The sequence below is a fragment of the Lemur catta genome, chromosome 13 (genome assembly GCF_020740605.2).
Source record: "Lemur catta isolate mLemCat1 chromosome 13, mLemCat1.pri, whole genome shotgun sequence".
Classification (NCBI taxonomy): Eukaryota; Metazoa; Chordata; class Mammalia; order Primates; family Lemuridae; genus Lemur; species Lemur catta.
This window is the reverse complement of record NC_059140.1, coordinates 73,225,871-73,239,287: the sequence shown is the minus strand read 5'-3', so window position 1 is coordinate 73,239,287 and position 13,417 is coordinate 73,225,871. Positions and strand designations below refer to the sequence as shown.

General features: G+C 32.7%; 1 protein-coding gene across 7 annotated transcripts in view; it reads left to right on the top strand.

Annotated features, from left to right (window-relative positions):
- The window catches only part of PDS5B (PDS5 cohesin associated factor B), a 163,933-nt gene that overhangs the window by 113,525 nt on the left and 36,991 nt on the right, over nt 1–13,417 (top strand). For all 7 annotated transcript variants that reach the window (XM_045566941.1, XM_045566939.1, XM_045566945.1 and 4 more), the window contains exons 20-21: nt 4,430–4,553; nt 7,124–7,282. In XM_045566941.1, coding sequence (XP_045422897.1) covers nt 4,430–4,553; nt 7,124–7,282 — 283 coding nt within the window. The remainder of the gene's footprint in view (nt 1–4,429; nt 4,554–7,123; nt 7,283–13,417) is intronic.

Sequence of the window (13,417 nt, the reverse complement as noted above, 5' to 3'; positions counted from 1 at the left end):
TTTTTAAAATAACCAAGTATGTAATACATTGAATGAGCTTGAAGTTTTATATAACTATCTTAAATTTAAAAAATCCCAGCTAAATTTACTTCTTATTTGTGTGCTCTATACTTTTTCTCTTGATTATTGAGAAAAGAGATTATGGATGTTTGCATTATCAAATCTGATTTATGAGAAAGAAGATAGATCTTGTCTGGGGAGCTTAGTTACTACAGTAACCATGGAATAATAATTTTTATTTCACAAACCACAAACTGTAGACTTAAAAGGTTAGCGTTTTAGTGAGACTCTAGTTTTTTCATATTTTATTGAAAATTTCAAACATACAGAAGTAGAGCAGATACTATAAAAAACCCTTGTGTATTCACCAACCAGCTTTAACAATGAATTACTTACAGCTAATTTTATTTCATTTATGCCTCCACCTCACTCTCATTCCCCTTATATTTGAGAGTAAATCGCAGACATTTTGTCATTTCATCTGTACATATTTGTCACAAACAGCGTTAATTACTTAGTATCCAATTGATTTTCTTAAAAAATGTAGTAATTTTTTTAAGTAAGTTTGTTTAATTTAGGGTCTAGATAAGGTTTATGTGTTGTGATTTATTGATGTGTCTTTTAAGTCTCTTATCTCCAGTAGACTTTCCCTCCAGTTCTCAATCTCTCTCCTAGCAGTGTGTTTGATAAAGAAACCAGGTTGTTTCTCTTGAAGAGTTTCCTGTAGACTGATTTTTGTTAATTGTACCCCTTTGGCATAATTTAATAGGTTCCTTTATTTTCTGAAAAGCAATGGTTGAATCCAGAGGCCTGGTTGGATTCCAGTTCAGCCTTTTTGTTGTTACAGGACTGTTCTGTAAGATTGGTGTGCTCTCCTGTCAGGTGGCTCATAATACCTGGCTATCTTACATTTTATGATATTTTCAGCTATACTTCTGATCAGTGATGATATTCTTATTCTGTCATTCCTTCTTCACTTGTTAGCTGGATGCTTTTACAAAGAAGAACTTCTCTTCTATTCTTTGGTTCCCCAGGCAAGATAAATAATTCTTTTATGTTAACAATGTTCAAAATAAAGCTTAGGTTTGCTAGTGTCCTCCAAAGGTGACCAATTGAGTGTTGTTTTTTAAAACAATGTCATTATAAACTTGTGGATTTACTCACATTTTTTAGTCAGTTGCAGTGATCACTGGCATTGATACCCAGATTATCTGTAACCTTGGGATCCTATTCAGGTTGGTCCCTGAGTCCTATGGAACAACCCCGATAATCTTTGTAATTTCTTTGCTACGTGGTATGACAAGATGTTCCAGGCCCATCTTGTACATGCTCTGCCCCAGATCTGGAATTGTCATTTCTCCAAGGACTTCTAGCACCTTTTAATGGGAATGGTATTAAGAAATCAGAATGTGAGTGCTGTGGGTACTAATTGCTAATATGTTCATGGACAACTTAGTAGTCACAGCTAAAAAAAACGTTTTTTGAAAGATAAAATGCATGAGTGTTTATAATGATTCTTCTAGTTCAGATTCAGGATAACAGGGTTTTTACTGAACCTCTTCAATTTTACATTTGTAACTCTATTGCTATATCCCGTAATATTAATATATCCATAAGAATCTCAAAATAGCAATAGCACCACCAGTATGATTCCTAAAAATAGCTGTTTACTTGTTTAAGTAGTTCTCTTTTGTGTTCAGTGTATATCACTTTACAGATCTGCAGTCAGATTCCTGTGTTTTAAAGTTATTTGAAGTAATTCTTCTTTGGGTAGTTATGCTACCAATTGGATAGACACTTTAATTCGTTTCATTTTATTGTCTTAAGGTTGTTCTTTTAAAATTTAATTTTGTTTTTTAATTCTATGAAATGGTGTTTATAATAAAAACATCTAAAAGAAAGCAAGATATATTCCAGGAAGTGTAGCTTCTATCCCTCAACTCTCTACCCTGTTCCTTTCTTCCCCATAGGTAAACTTTAAAGAAAAAAAAAGTCCTTCTATACACCTGTCTGTATATTTGTAAATATATGTATGTGTATTTGTATACTCTATTTTTTTTTATTTTTAAATCAGCTTTATGAAGGTATGATTTCATACAAAAATTCACCATTTTTAGAAACTTTTTCTTTTGAAATCATTTTAGATTTACAGAAAAGCTGCAAAACAGTACAGAGGGTCCCCATCTACCTCTCACCCAACTTCCTCTAATGTTAACATCTTACATATTCAATGTACAACCACCAAAATCACATTGTACATTGGTACTATTAACTAATCGGTGGACCTTATTCAAATTTCACCAGTTTTCCACTAGGCTCTTTTTCTGGTCCAACCCAGGATCCTACATTACATTTAGTTGTTGTGTCTGCTCAGTAGCCTCCAGTCCATGACAGATCCTTGGTCTTTCCTTGTTAGAAACTTCATTTAAAAAGACAAATGAATGAACAAGAAGCTCATGAAAATATGTTCAATATCATTAGCTATTAGGAAATGTAAATAAAAACCACAATGAGATATCTCCACATACTTCTTAACTAAAGTGAAGAAGACTGACAATAGCAAGTGTTTGTGAGAATGGAGCAACTGGAACTCTCATATAATGTATACTCTCTTTGATAGATAAAATATACTACACACATTTTTCTTTACCTTTTGTCTCTTCACATATATTGGAAGTTGTTCCATATTTAAATATAGAGAGATCTCCATTAATTTTGTGGATATATCATAGTTTATTTACCCAGTTCCTTATTTATAGACGTTTTGGTTGTTTTCAGTATTATAAATAGTCTTGCAGTGAATAGCCTTGTGTATGCATCTTTTGCGTTTTTGACAATTATCTTTGGGAGCAAATCTTAGAAGAGTAAATGCATATATAAATTTGCTAGCTATTACTACATTCCCATCCCATAGTGGTTATACCATTTTGCATTCTCACTTGCAGTGTATAAGAGTGCCTGATTCCCCATAGCCTTGCCAACAGACAACGTTGTTATGAAATGTGTCTCTGATTAGCCCTGGTCATCGTCCTTGTCTGCACTCCTCTTGATTTGAAAATAGCATAGCCATTTCTACTTTCTTTTGTATTAGTGTTTGTAAAACTCATCTTCTTCCTTTTTTTTTTTATCTTTTAATCTTCCTGCGACTTAATATTTAAAGTAAGTTTCCCATAAATATACTACTTAGGTCTTTTTGTAGTTGTTTTTGTTTTGGTGCTGCCTATTGTCTAGTGTCTGAAACCTTTACCATGTTTATCTTTTCTGGGTGTTTAAGGTAGGAGAGTAAATCCAGCCTCAGTTACACCATCATAATCTGAAGCAGTTTTCTTGTTGTAGTTTTAATTTTCTTTTTCATGAGTGAAGGTAGACATTTTTTCATACATTTCAGGGTAATTTGTATGTATTCTTTTGAAGAGCTTTCTACCCTTTTATATCCAGTCCATTTTTCTATGGTATTGTTGGTCTTTTCATTCTCTATTTTTACATTAGGAATATTTGTCTTTTTGTTATACTTTGCTGTTGGTGTCTTTTGGGTGCTATTAGTGTGATGAATTATTGTACCTCTGAATTCTTAGTACCATAGCACTATTTTAGTATTGGGAAATGAGGAAGATACAGAAGTTGCATTTGCTGTGAAATGTTTGAATAATAGTTGAACTAAGAGCTCCTGCTTCATTCAGTATTCATTTTAAGTTTCTGAGTGGTAGAATGATATGATATACGTTTTGCTCCTTACCTCCCTCAGAACTCTGCTCAAGTGTTTATCAGAAAGACCTTATATTTAAAGTTTTAACACTCTTATACCTCCCTCCTCATTCCCTATTCCTATTCTTCTTGTCTTTTCTTTTTTCTCTGTAGCAGCTATCACAATTTTGACATAGCATAAAATATATGTTATCATTTGTCTTGTCCCTAAAATGCTAGTAGCACGATGGCAAGGATTTGGAGAGTTTAATAATGTCTGGCACATAATGCTTAATAAACATTGGTTATTAAGATTTTCCTTTATGTAAGTTGTTCTGGCACAAAGGGAAAGGTGAACTGGAAGAGGCAGAAACTTGAGAAAGAAGGGACAGTTTAAATTTCACCATATGTGGCAAAAGCTTAGTCAGAATGATAGCAGTGAGGATAAAAGAGAAGGGCCTAATGCAAATGACATTAAAAAGAGGGAGTGGGTCACCAGCCTTGTTTGTGTTTGTGATTGTTGAAAGTAAAAAACAAAATATTTGTATTTGGATTATATTTTTAATATAGACATTTATAAAGCAAAATTATAGGCCACTGAAAATGAGTAAGTAGATCTTGGTGATTTTTTTGTTGTTTTTGTTCTCTCAAAACATTACTTAAAAAATACAAACATTAAAGTATCTAGCAGAAGTCATGTTGGTCTTTCTGGTTGATTGTTTTTCTTTGATTTTTTTTTTTTTAGAGCCTTGCTTCCTGTTTTACATCACAAATCTAAAAAAGGACCCCCTCGTCAAGCCAAATATGCCATTCATTGTATTCATGCAATATTTTCTAGTAAAGAGACCCAGTTTGCACAGATATTTGAGGTAATCAGAAAGCATTTTTTTGTTGTTGTTAAAAAACAAACACTGATGATTTTTATGGAATGTTCACATTTGGTAATGCATCATTTTGTAGTATATTTTCAGAGTGTGAGTCAGTAAATCAACATTGATAAGTTGTTAAAATATGAAAATAATCTGAGTATTCAGGTGTCTAATGCTAACTCAAATTCAGAAATCAAGCATACTATATTTTTGACATTGCTTTATATATATTTGGAGACATTTTTGTTAATGTAATTATGGATAAAATCATAGTTACAGATAGGTTATAAATAATCATTGTGTCAATTCAAAAGGTTCAAAAATTTGAATTGTATTTGAGATAGTACTGAAGTATAGGATTTTATAAATCAATACTAATTGGTACTATAAAGTGAATAAGTTTATGCTTTTATGACTGACCTAATTTTGTCAGATATAAAATTTCTTTTCAATATATATTTCATATTATTTTCTCTATATTATAAATAGCCTTTCCCCCCAAGCATTGCAATTTTATTGCTATATATTGTAATTAGGAGCTAACTGTAGTATTGCTATTATAAATAAAAGCTATAAGTAGAAAGTCTGTAAAATCCTAAAAAGATCAGGAGCCTTGAGTGAAGTCAAAACAATTTGGAAATTATACAGAAGCTCCTTACCATAAATACTTTGATTTGTATCTCTGTTTTAGAAACTTTTATGCTAATTTTGTCATATTTTCATGTATTAATAAAAATTAATACATGAAATACAATTGAGGTTAAAGACCTGAAGGAGGAAAAAAAGTAGTTTTCTCTATCTTCCAAACACCACCTTTGCTATAGATAGCAAAGAATTCATTTAATTTTTGTGTTTTTTGGAGTGTGGGTATTTTCTGTAGTCTGTTTTTATGTGTGAAAATGGCTTCAATAAATTCATGTTGATTTATAAGGAACTTTTGTTTTTCATGGATAATCTTTTTGTTCCTTTCAATGATGATTACGATGATAATACTAATATAACTTACATTTGTAGGGTAGTTTTATTTTCATTTTGATATTATATCTGCTATCTTATCTTTACAAGAACCTAACCTGTAGGCCTCCCACTATAACATAAAAGGTTGTCTGGGTTTCTCAGAAAAGGTTTCCTAGAGATATTTGGCTTTTTTGAGGTTGCTGCTAATCTAGGGTCTGGCCATTAATTTTGCTTTTTCAGAAATGATTTTATTAACTGTGGAAAATATTAAACTTATAATAAACTAATTGAACAAACTTTTTACAGTTATCATATTTTTGTTTATAATATGAACAGCTAACTGGCACTTAGCTAGGTGTGCAATAGAAGTATTGAGAGAAGTCACCAAAGGGAAAAGAAGTAAACTCATTTAAACATATTCTTGACTAAATGAAACCTCACATTGCTCTTATGTTGGGAAAGAACAGTTTTGTGTTGGTTTTCTAGCCTACAATTCTTGACATGAATGTTTGGTTCAATGTGGGAGAATAGAGCAGTAACTTTTCATTAAAATGTAGCATTAGAATTTCAAATAGAAAATATATTTTATTTGTAAAAGAATATGCAGTGAAAAGTCACCCCACCCATTTATCCCCAGCCACCCAGTTCCCTTTCCCAGAGGCAACCATTGTTAAAAGTTTCTAAATGTACTTTTCTAGAGATATTGTATTCATATATAAGTAAGGACATATACACACACACACACATTTTGTTCCTCTTTTCTCCCTTTATGCCAATGATAGCATATTTTTGTCACTTTTCTGATTTTTAAAATTTAGTAATACATTTGAATATCATTCTGTATAAGTATATGAAGAGCACTGTCATAACTGTTATGATAAAATACATATTAATGGTTGTATTTTGTATCAGAATACAAATCATTTTATTTATTATGATATTTAATAATTGATGCTATAATAAAAACCCCCCAAATTCAAATGACTAGACATAGTATAGTAAAAGTTTATTTTTTTTTTTTGCTCCTGGAAAGTCCAGTTGAGTGTGTGAATAGCCTCCTAATTAGTGGCTCAGGGACACAGACGCTTTCTGATTAGTGACTTCTCTTTAAGTCCCACTGGATTCCTGGCATTAAGCCAGCCATCAAGTAAAGAGAGAGCCTGTGGAGAAGACATGTTCATGCCTGCCTCAGTGCAGGCGTGGCATACTTCACTTGTATTCCTACTCCCTTGACCAGAACACATTAATATATCCTCACCTAACTGCAAAGGAGGCTGCAGGTGGAGTCATCCTTATGCCTCGGAAATAGAAGAAAAGTGGATATTGGTGAGCCCTAGCAGTCTCTAACATGTTCATATATAATGCTTCATAATGTGATTCTTCATACTGAATTAATGTTTCTTTACCTGCCTCTAAAATGTGAGTTGGGCAAAACTGAAAATGTTTGAACCTTTTGCCTTCTAGACATAGAAGTGTAAATATAAGCTTGAGTTACTACTTACAGTGTACATTTATTGAAACTTTTGTAGTGTTTGTAATTTCAAGATGAAATATGTGAAGAGTTTATTTGCATATATATAAAGTTGAATATATTTTCCTCTCCCCATTTTCAGCCTCTGCATAAGAGTCTAGATCCAAGCAATCTGGAACATCTCATAACACCATTGGTTACTATTGGACATATTGCTCTCCTTGCGCCTGATCAATTTGCTGCTCCATTGAAATCTTTGGTAGCTACTTTCATTGTGAAAGATCTTCTCATGAATGATCGGGTAATTTATATTTTTTAGATTTGTGTTCTTCATAATGTTACCTTCTAAAATTTTATCCAACAAAGAGACTAGTGAAATGATGCTAACAACACTTGCGTTTGGCTGCCTTTATTTTAGGTTTTCTACTTTTTAAAAATATGTTGTATCTCCATTATAAGTAAAACAGCATTGAAATATCTCTTTAGTGGAGTATAGATGTATGACCTCAAATACATTCCTTGACAAATACAAAATATCACTTGATGCTATTTCAGCTTTACAGGAGTTTAATTTTTATAAGGACATCTATTTTAAAAATATGTAGTTCACAGTGTAGTTGTCATGACTATAGTTGTTCCTTTCCCTGCATATGATAGAGAATGAAAAGAGCCTTGGGAGAAAACACTGGAAGAGAAGCAATGATTTTGTTTGTCTCCAGTTTGTGTGTATTTAGGGTAAGGCATGTTTGGGTCTGGGAGAATTGACTTTCCTATAGTTGTATGGGGTTTTATGTATATGTGTGTGTGTGTATTCATATATATACACACACACATACACATAGGGACCCATATATAACCATCGGTTTTTTGTTTGCTGTCCCCTCAGCACTCTACTGGGTTCTCTGGCGAAATAAAAGAAATGTGAGATAAAGTTTCTCTTCTAAAATTTAAATGCAATGTAAATAGTGATATTTGGGTTAATCTGCCATCTAATTTTTTATTTTCAATTTGTTCTATCAGTTATGTGTCCATTTTTCCCTTTTTTAAAAATTTTGGATTAAATATTTTTATTTCATTTTCCCCTTTACTGCCCAGTTTTACATTTTGCTGTTTTAATAGGTGCCCTAGGAATTACAACAGGTACTTTTGATTTATTCAAGGCCAGTGTCAATTAGTGTGTTTTGAACTTTCAGTACAACACAGAGAACCTTAGAAAACTTTAATTCCTTTTATTTTCTGATGCTTTTTTGTGCTCTTGTTCATGTAGGACTATTACCACTGTTATTTTACACAGTTAATATTGATTTAGATTTGCCAACATATTTTCTTCTTTTGTTTTTCATTCCATTCTTTGGGGTGATTTTCTTTCTACCTCAGGAACTACTTTAGTATTTCTTTTAGTGTGGCTTGCTGCCAATGAATTCTCTCAGTTTTTATCTGAAGATGTCTTTATTTTACCTGCTTTTTTTAAGGATATTTTCTCTGGGTTTAGAATTCTAGACTGATACATTTTCCCCTGTCAGTGATTTGAGTATATTATTTCATTGTCCTCCATTTTCTTATCTTTTCTCTTGAAGTCTGCTGACAGTCTTGTTCCTCTGAAGATTTTCTGTCTTTGAAGCCGTGAATACTTTTAATATTTTCTATTTTGTATTGGTTTTGAGTTTTACTGTGATGTCTGTGTGCTTTTCTTCATATATATCCTACTTGGAGCTTATAGCTCTTCTTGAGTCTATGGCTTACTACTTTCATAAATTTTGAATAACATTCAGCATTACCTTTTCAAATACTACTGTTTCTTTTTCATATTCTCCCATCCAGGTACTAGCCAGCCCGACCCTGCTTAGCTTTTTGAAATCAGATGAAATCAGATGTTTGGCCACATACTGTTTCATACTCTGTTCTCTCACTGAAGTTCTATTTACACACTTTACAAATACTTTTTTTTTTTTTTTTTGCTGTGACTCATCTGTCTGGCATACTTTTTGTGTACTTTTCTGCCAGCCTCTTCATACTTCAGTTTTTATTTTTTTCTGACCTATCTTTGAGTTCACCCTCTTTACTGTCGTATAGTAGTTAAGCTCATGCATTAAGTCCTAATTGCACACATTTTATATATATGGGTGTATATATATGTGCATGTATTCCAATTGTATAATTTAATTATTGTTTTTAAACATAGCTTTTAGTTCCCTGCCGGAATTCGCTTATCATTTAATCCTTGAACATCTTAAAGTTCATATCTGTTAGGCTGATTATCTCTCTTTTGACTCTTTTTCTCTTGTCTATTTTTTTTTTCTCAATTTTTTGTCAAGTCTTACCTGGCACATCTGTTGTTTTTGATTGAGTGATAAACTTTTTTATGAAAAGTTGTTGAGATAATTGGAGGCTCTGGGTGAATTTATATTCTTCCAGAGAGGATTTACTTTTGCTTCTGGCAGGCAGTTACACTGTAATCAGATCACCTCCATCCAGCTGAAAGCTAGGCTTCAGTTTTTGATAAGCTTATTCTTTTTCTGGTTACTGTATGTCTAGGGTATGTTTGTTTAGGGTCCACCCAAAAGTCTAGGGTGTTTAACAGGGCCTCTACTCCTTGTTTGGTCCAGCATTCCAAATCTTGTACTTCTGGCTCTGTGACAGTGATGAAAGTTTTGCTTAACTTTTCATCTCCCCTCTTTCACTTTCAGCATCAGCAGTTATGTGTGTGAGAAAATTTATCTTAGTGCCAGACTCAACTCTTTTGATTTCCATTCTCTTTTGAAACTTAGCCCTGCATATTCTCACTGCATTGGTAACTCTCTTTTCCTTTCAAATGGATTTTTAAAAAAAGTATTTTGTGGAGCCTTTCTTTTTGTTCCAGTGGGAAAATTGATTCAAAACAACCTGGTCAGTCAGGTCTTGTCAAAAACAGAACTCTTCACCACTTTTAATCCATTAATTTATCTTATTTTATGTTATATTTGATATATACAAAGGAATATATGGATTTGTAGAAATTATACTTTATAACACAGTGAATACCCTTGAACTGTTAATTTCTGATTTTATTACTCTGATTCAGTCCTTTGTTTCTATTTCCTTCCTGCCTCTGGTACCCACTTTCTTGAATTTTGTATTTGTTATTCCCTAACAACAACAGCAGAAACCATTTTGCCAATTTAGTTTTGCTTGTTCTTGAAGTTTATAAAAATTATATCATACCATATATAGTCTTGAGTGAGTTGCTTTTATCACAACATGTTTGTTTCTAAGAATCTTCGTTGTTAAATCTTACTGTGGTTTATTCATTCATTACTCAATATTATTTCATTGCAGGAAATAACTCATTATTTATTCATTTATTCTGTTAGTGAACTTGGGAATTCTTCCGTTTTTCCCCTCTTGAACAGTGCTGCTATGAATGTTCTTATAGGAGCCTCTTGCTACATATGAGCATGAATTTCTCTAGGTTTTATCCCTATAAGTGAAATCGATGAAGCATAACAATATATTCATATTTAACTTTTCACTTTGTTGTCAAACTGTTTTTCAAAACAGTTAAAACTTATTTTCCTACCAGCTTGTGTAACATAATTTTTAGATTTCTTAATTTTTGCCCATCTGATATAAAATAGTGTCTCAGTTTAATTTCCATTTCCCTGATTACTAATGAAGTTTGTATGTCTAGTCACCACTCATAATGCCTCCTTTCTGAATTCCTTTCAATGTCTTTTGTTCTTTTTTTCTTTGGGTTGTCTTTTCCCCACAGGTAATCTTTACATACATTAATCTTTTATCAGGTGCATGTCACAGTATCTTCATAAAATGCATAAAACCTCAATTCTGGTTTGTTTTTACATTCCTTTATTGTGTCCTTTGAACAACAGTTATTACTTTTAATGTAGCTGTATTTATCATTCCTTTCTTTTATAGTTTATACTTTTTACATGTTGTTTAAGAAATCCTTCCCTACTCTAATGTCATAAAAATAGTCTCCCTTATGTTGTTCTAAAAATTTGAAGGCTTTGTTTCACACAGAAAAAAAATTTAATCCATCTGGAATTGATTTATTTGCTTCTTTTTATACTGAGATGTGAGGATTCCATTTCTTTTTTTTTTTTTTTTTTTTGAGACAGAGCCTCACTTTGTTGCCCGGGCTAGAATGAGTGCCGTGGCGTCAGCCTAGCTGACAGCAACCTGAAACTCCTGGGCTTAAGCGATCCTACTGCCTCAGCCTCCCGAGTAGCTGGGACTACAGGCATGCGCCACCATGCCCGGCTAATTTTTTCTATATATACTTTTAGTTGTCCAGATAATTTATTTCTATTTTTAGTAGAGATGGGGTCTCGCTCTTGCTCAGGCTGGTCTCGAACTCCTGACCTTGAGCGATCCACCCGCCTCGGCCTCCCAGAGTGCTAGGATTACAGGCGTGAGCCACCGTGCCCAGCCAGGATTTCATTTCTTTTTACTCGCCATCAGGGTTACTAAATTTCCCAGCACAACTTACTGAATAATCTTACCTTCTAGTCATCTACACTACTACCACTCATGTATCATATATAGCTTATGTTCTTTCCCACTGCTGTGTTTGCCCATCCACAAGATATTTGTTTTTCTTTAAAATTTTATAGTTTTCTCTAAAAAGAAAATTTTAAGATTTCTCTTACATAACTTAGATACTAAATAAAGTCTTTAAAATTATGTTTTATGTTTGTGGTTGATTTGGGGAGTTACTTTGTAGTTTCATTTTATTTCCATCTTTCTTGCTAAACTCTTTTCTGTTTATTTTTAATTAAATCATTTATAAAGAGTACCAGTTTTAATTGTTTTCTAATCCTTGCATATTTATTTCTATATATTTTCTTATATATCTACATATATTTTAGATATTTACCCCATTTATCTCAATTTTTATTATTTTTTGAAAGATATGTATTTAAATCTGCTGTGATGAAGTTTTCAATCTTTTTAAAATCATCTTTGTTTTGGTTTATTTTGATGTTCTGCTCATTGTAAAAATGTTCATAAATATTTATATTTTATTGGTGGTCTAAGTTAAAACTGTGTACACCAGTGTCCTGTTCACATTGGTATACCATTTGAATCTATATCCTGTTTAATGCTTTTGATCTTGACTGGTATATTTTTCCATCCTATAATTTTCACATTTGTCTGTGTAATTGGTTTTTGTTGTATCGTAGTTTTATTTAAACCTATCTGATAGTGTCTGTTGTTTCTGATAGTTTCTTATATGTGAAGTTTTTTTGTTTTGTTTTCTATTCGTAATAATTTATGCTGATTGAATTTTTTCTTGTGGATTAAATATTTTTGTGTAGTATGTTGTTGACTAATTCTTTCAAATGGATTGCAATTTGTAAACTTTTCATCTTGAATTCTAGTGTTCATTCTTGAATACTGGAATTTCTTGCATACTAGAATTCTGTGTTTTGAGTCAGTGGCTCCAGTAAATTCAAACATTGTTTCTTGTCATCTAATCTTGCAGCTGAGAAACCTGAAGTTGATCTGATTCTTGCTGCTTGTTGGTAGCTTCCCAATGGCAACTTTTGGGATCTTCTTGACATCCTTAGTTCAAAAATTTCATTAGGATGTGCCTAATGTGATTCCTTTTTCATTATTTTCATTTCATATGAATACTTTGAAGGTACTTCTCAACTGACTCATTGAGTCTTAAGCTGTGTGTGAATCTTTACCTCTATGTGTTCGGGGAGTTTTTCTTTCTGGATGTTTGGGCAACTTATCATCTTGTCATATGGTTCCTCAGGTGTGATATTTAATCCCTCTTTCTTAACCTGGGAGTAAAAATGGGATCTCAGGTGCTCCAAGATTGAGTTCAGTTCTTTTGCCACTTTTCTTTAATTTCCTGGCTGCTACACTAAATTCACATTTCCTGGTACGTTCTATCAGTTCTGGATTATTTTGTGGTTGTGCTGGGGGAAAGAAACACCTAACTTTTTTGAAGAATGTTTTCTTCTCTGCCTTTATGGAAATGTAAGCTCTCTAGCTCTGTTAATTTTTTTAGTGTACATTTTGTGTTTTCTAAAATTTTCCTATGATTTTGGCCTTCTTTTGGCCCCTTTTTTTTCTAGCCCTGCTAACTGGTGTATTTGTGTGTGTGTGTGTGTGTGTGTGTTATGCCACTTTAGTGGGATTTAGGTAACAAGATATTAATGCATGTTTTCTATTATCTTTCTTAAACTGGAAACCTTTCTAATTTTTCCCCTGCTCAGGACTTTTTTATTTTTAAATAACCTTTCCTCTTGTCTCAAGAACTACACCTTTTGGCTCCACTGATTTTGGTTTGTTGTTGTTTTTTGAGACAGGGTCCTGCTCTGTTTCCTAGGCTGGAATACAGTGGTGCAGTCAGTATCTCATTGTAATCTTGAATTCCTGAGTTAAAGCAATCTTCTTGCCTCAGCCTCCAGATTAGCTGGGACTA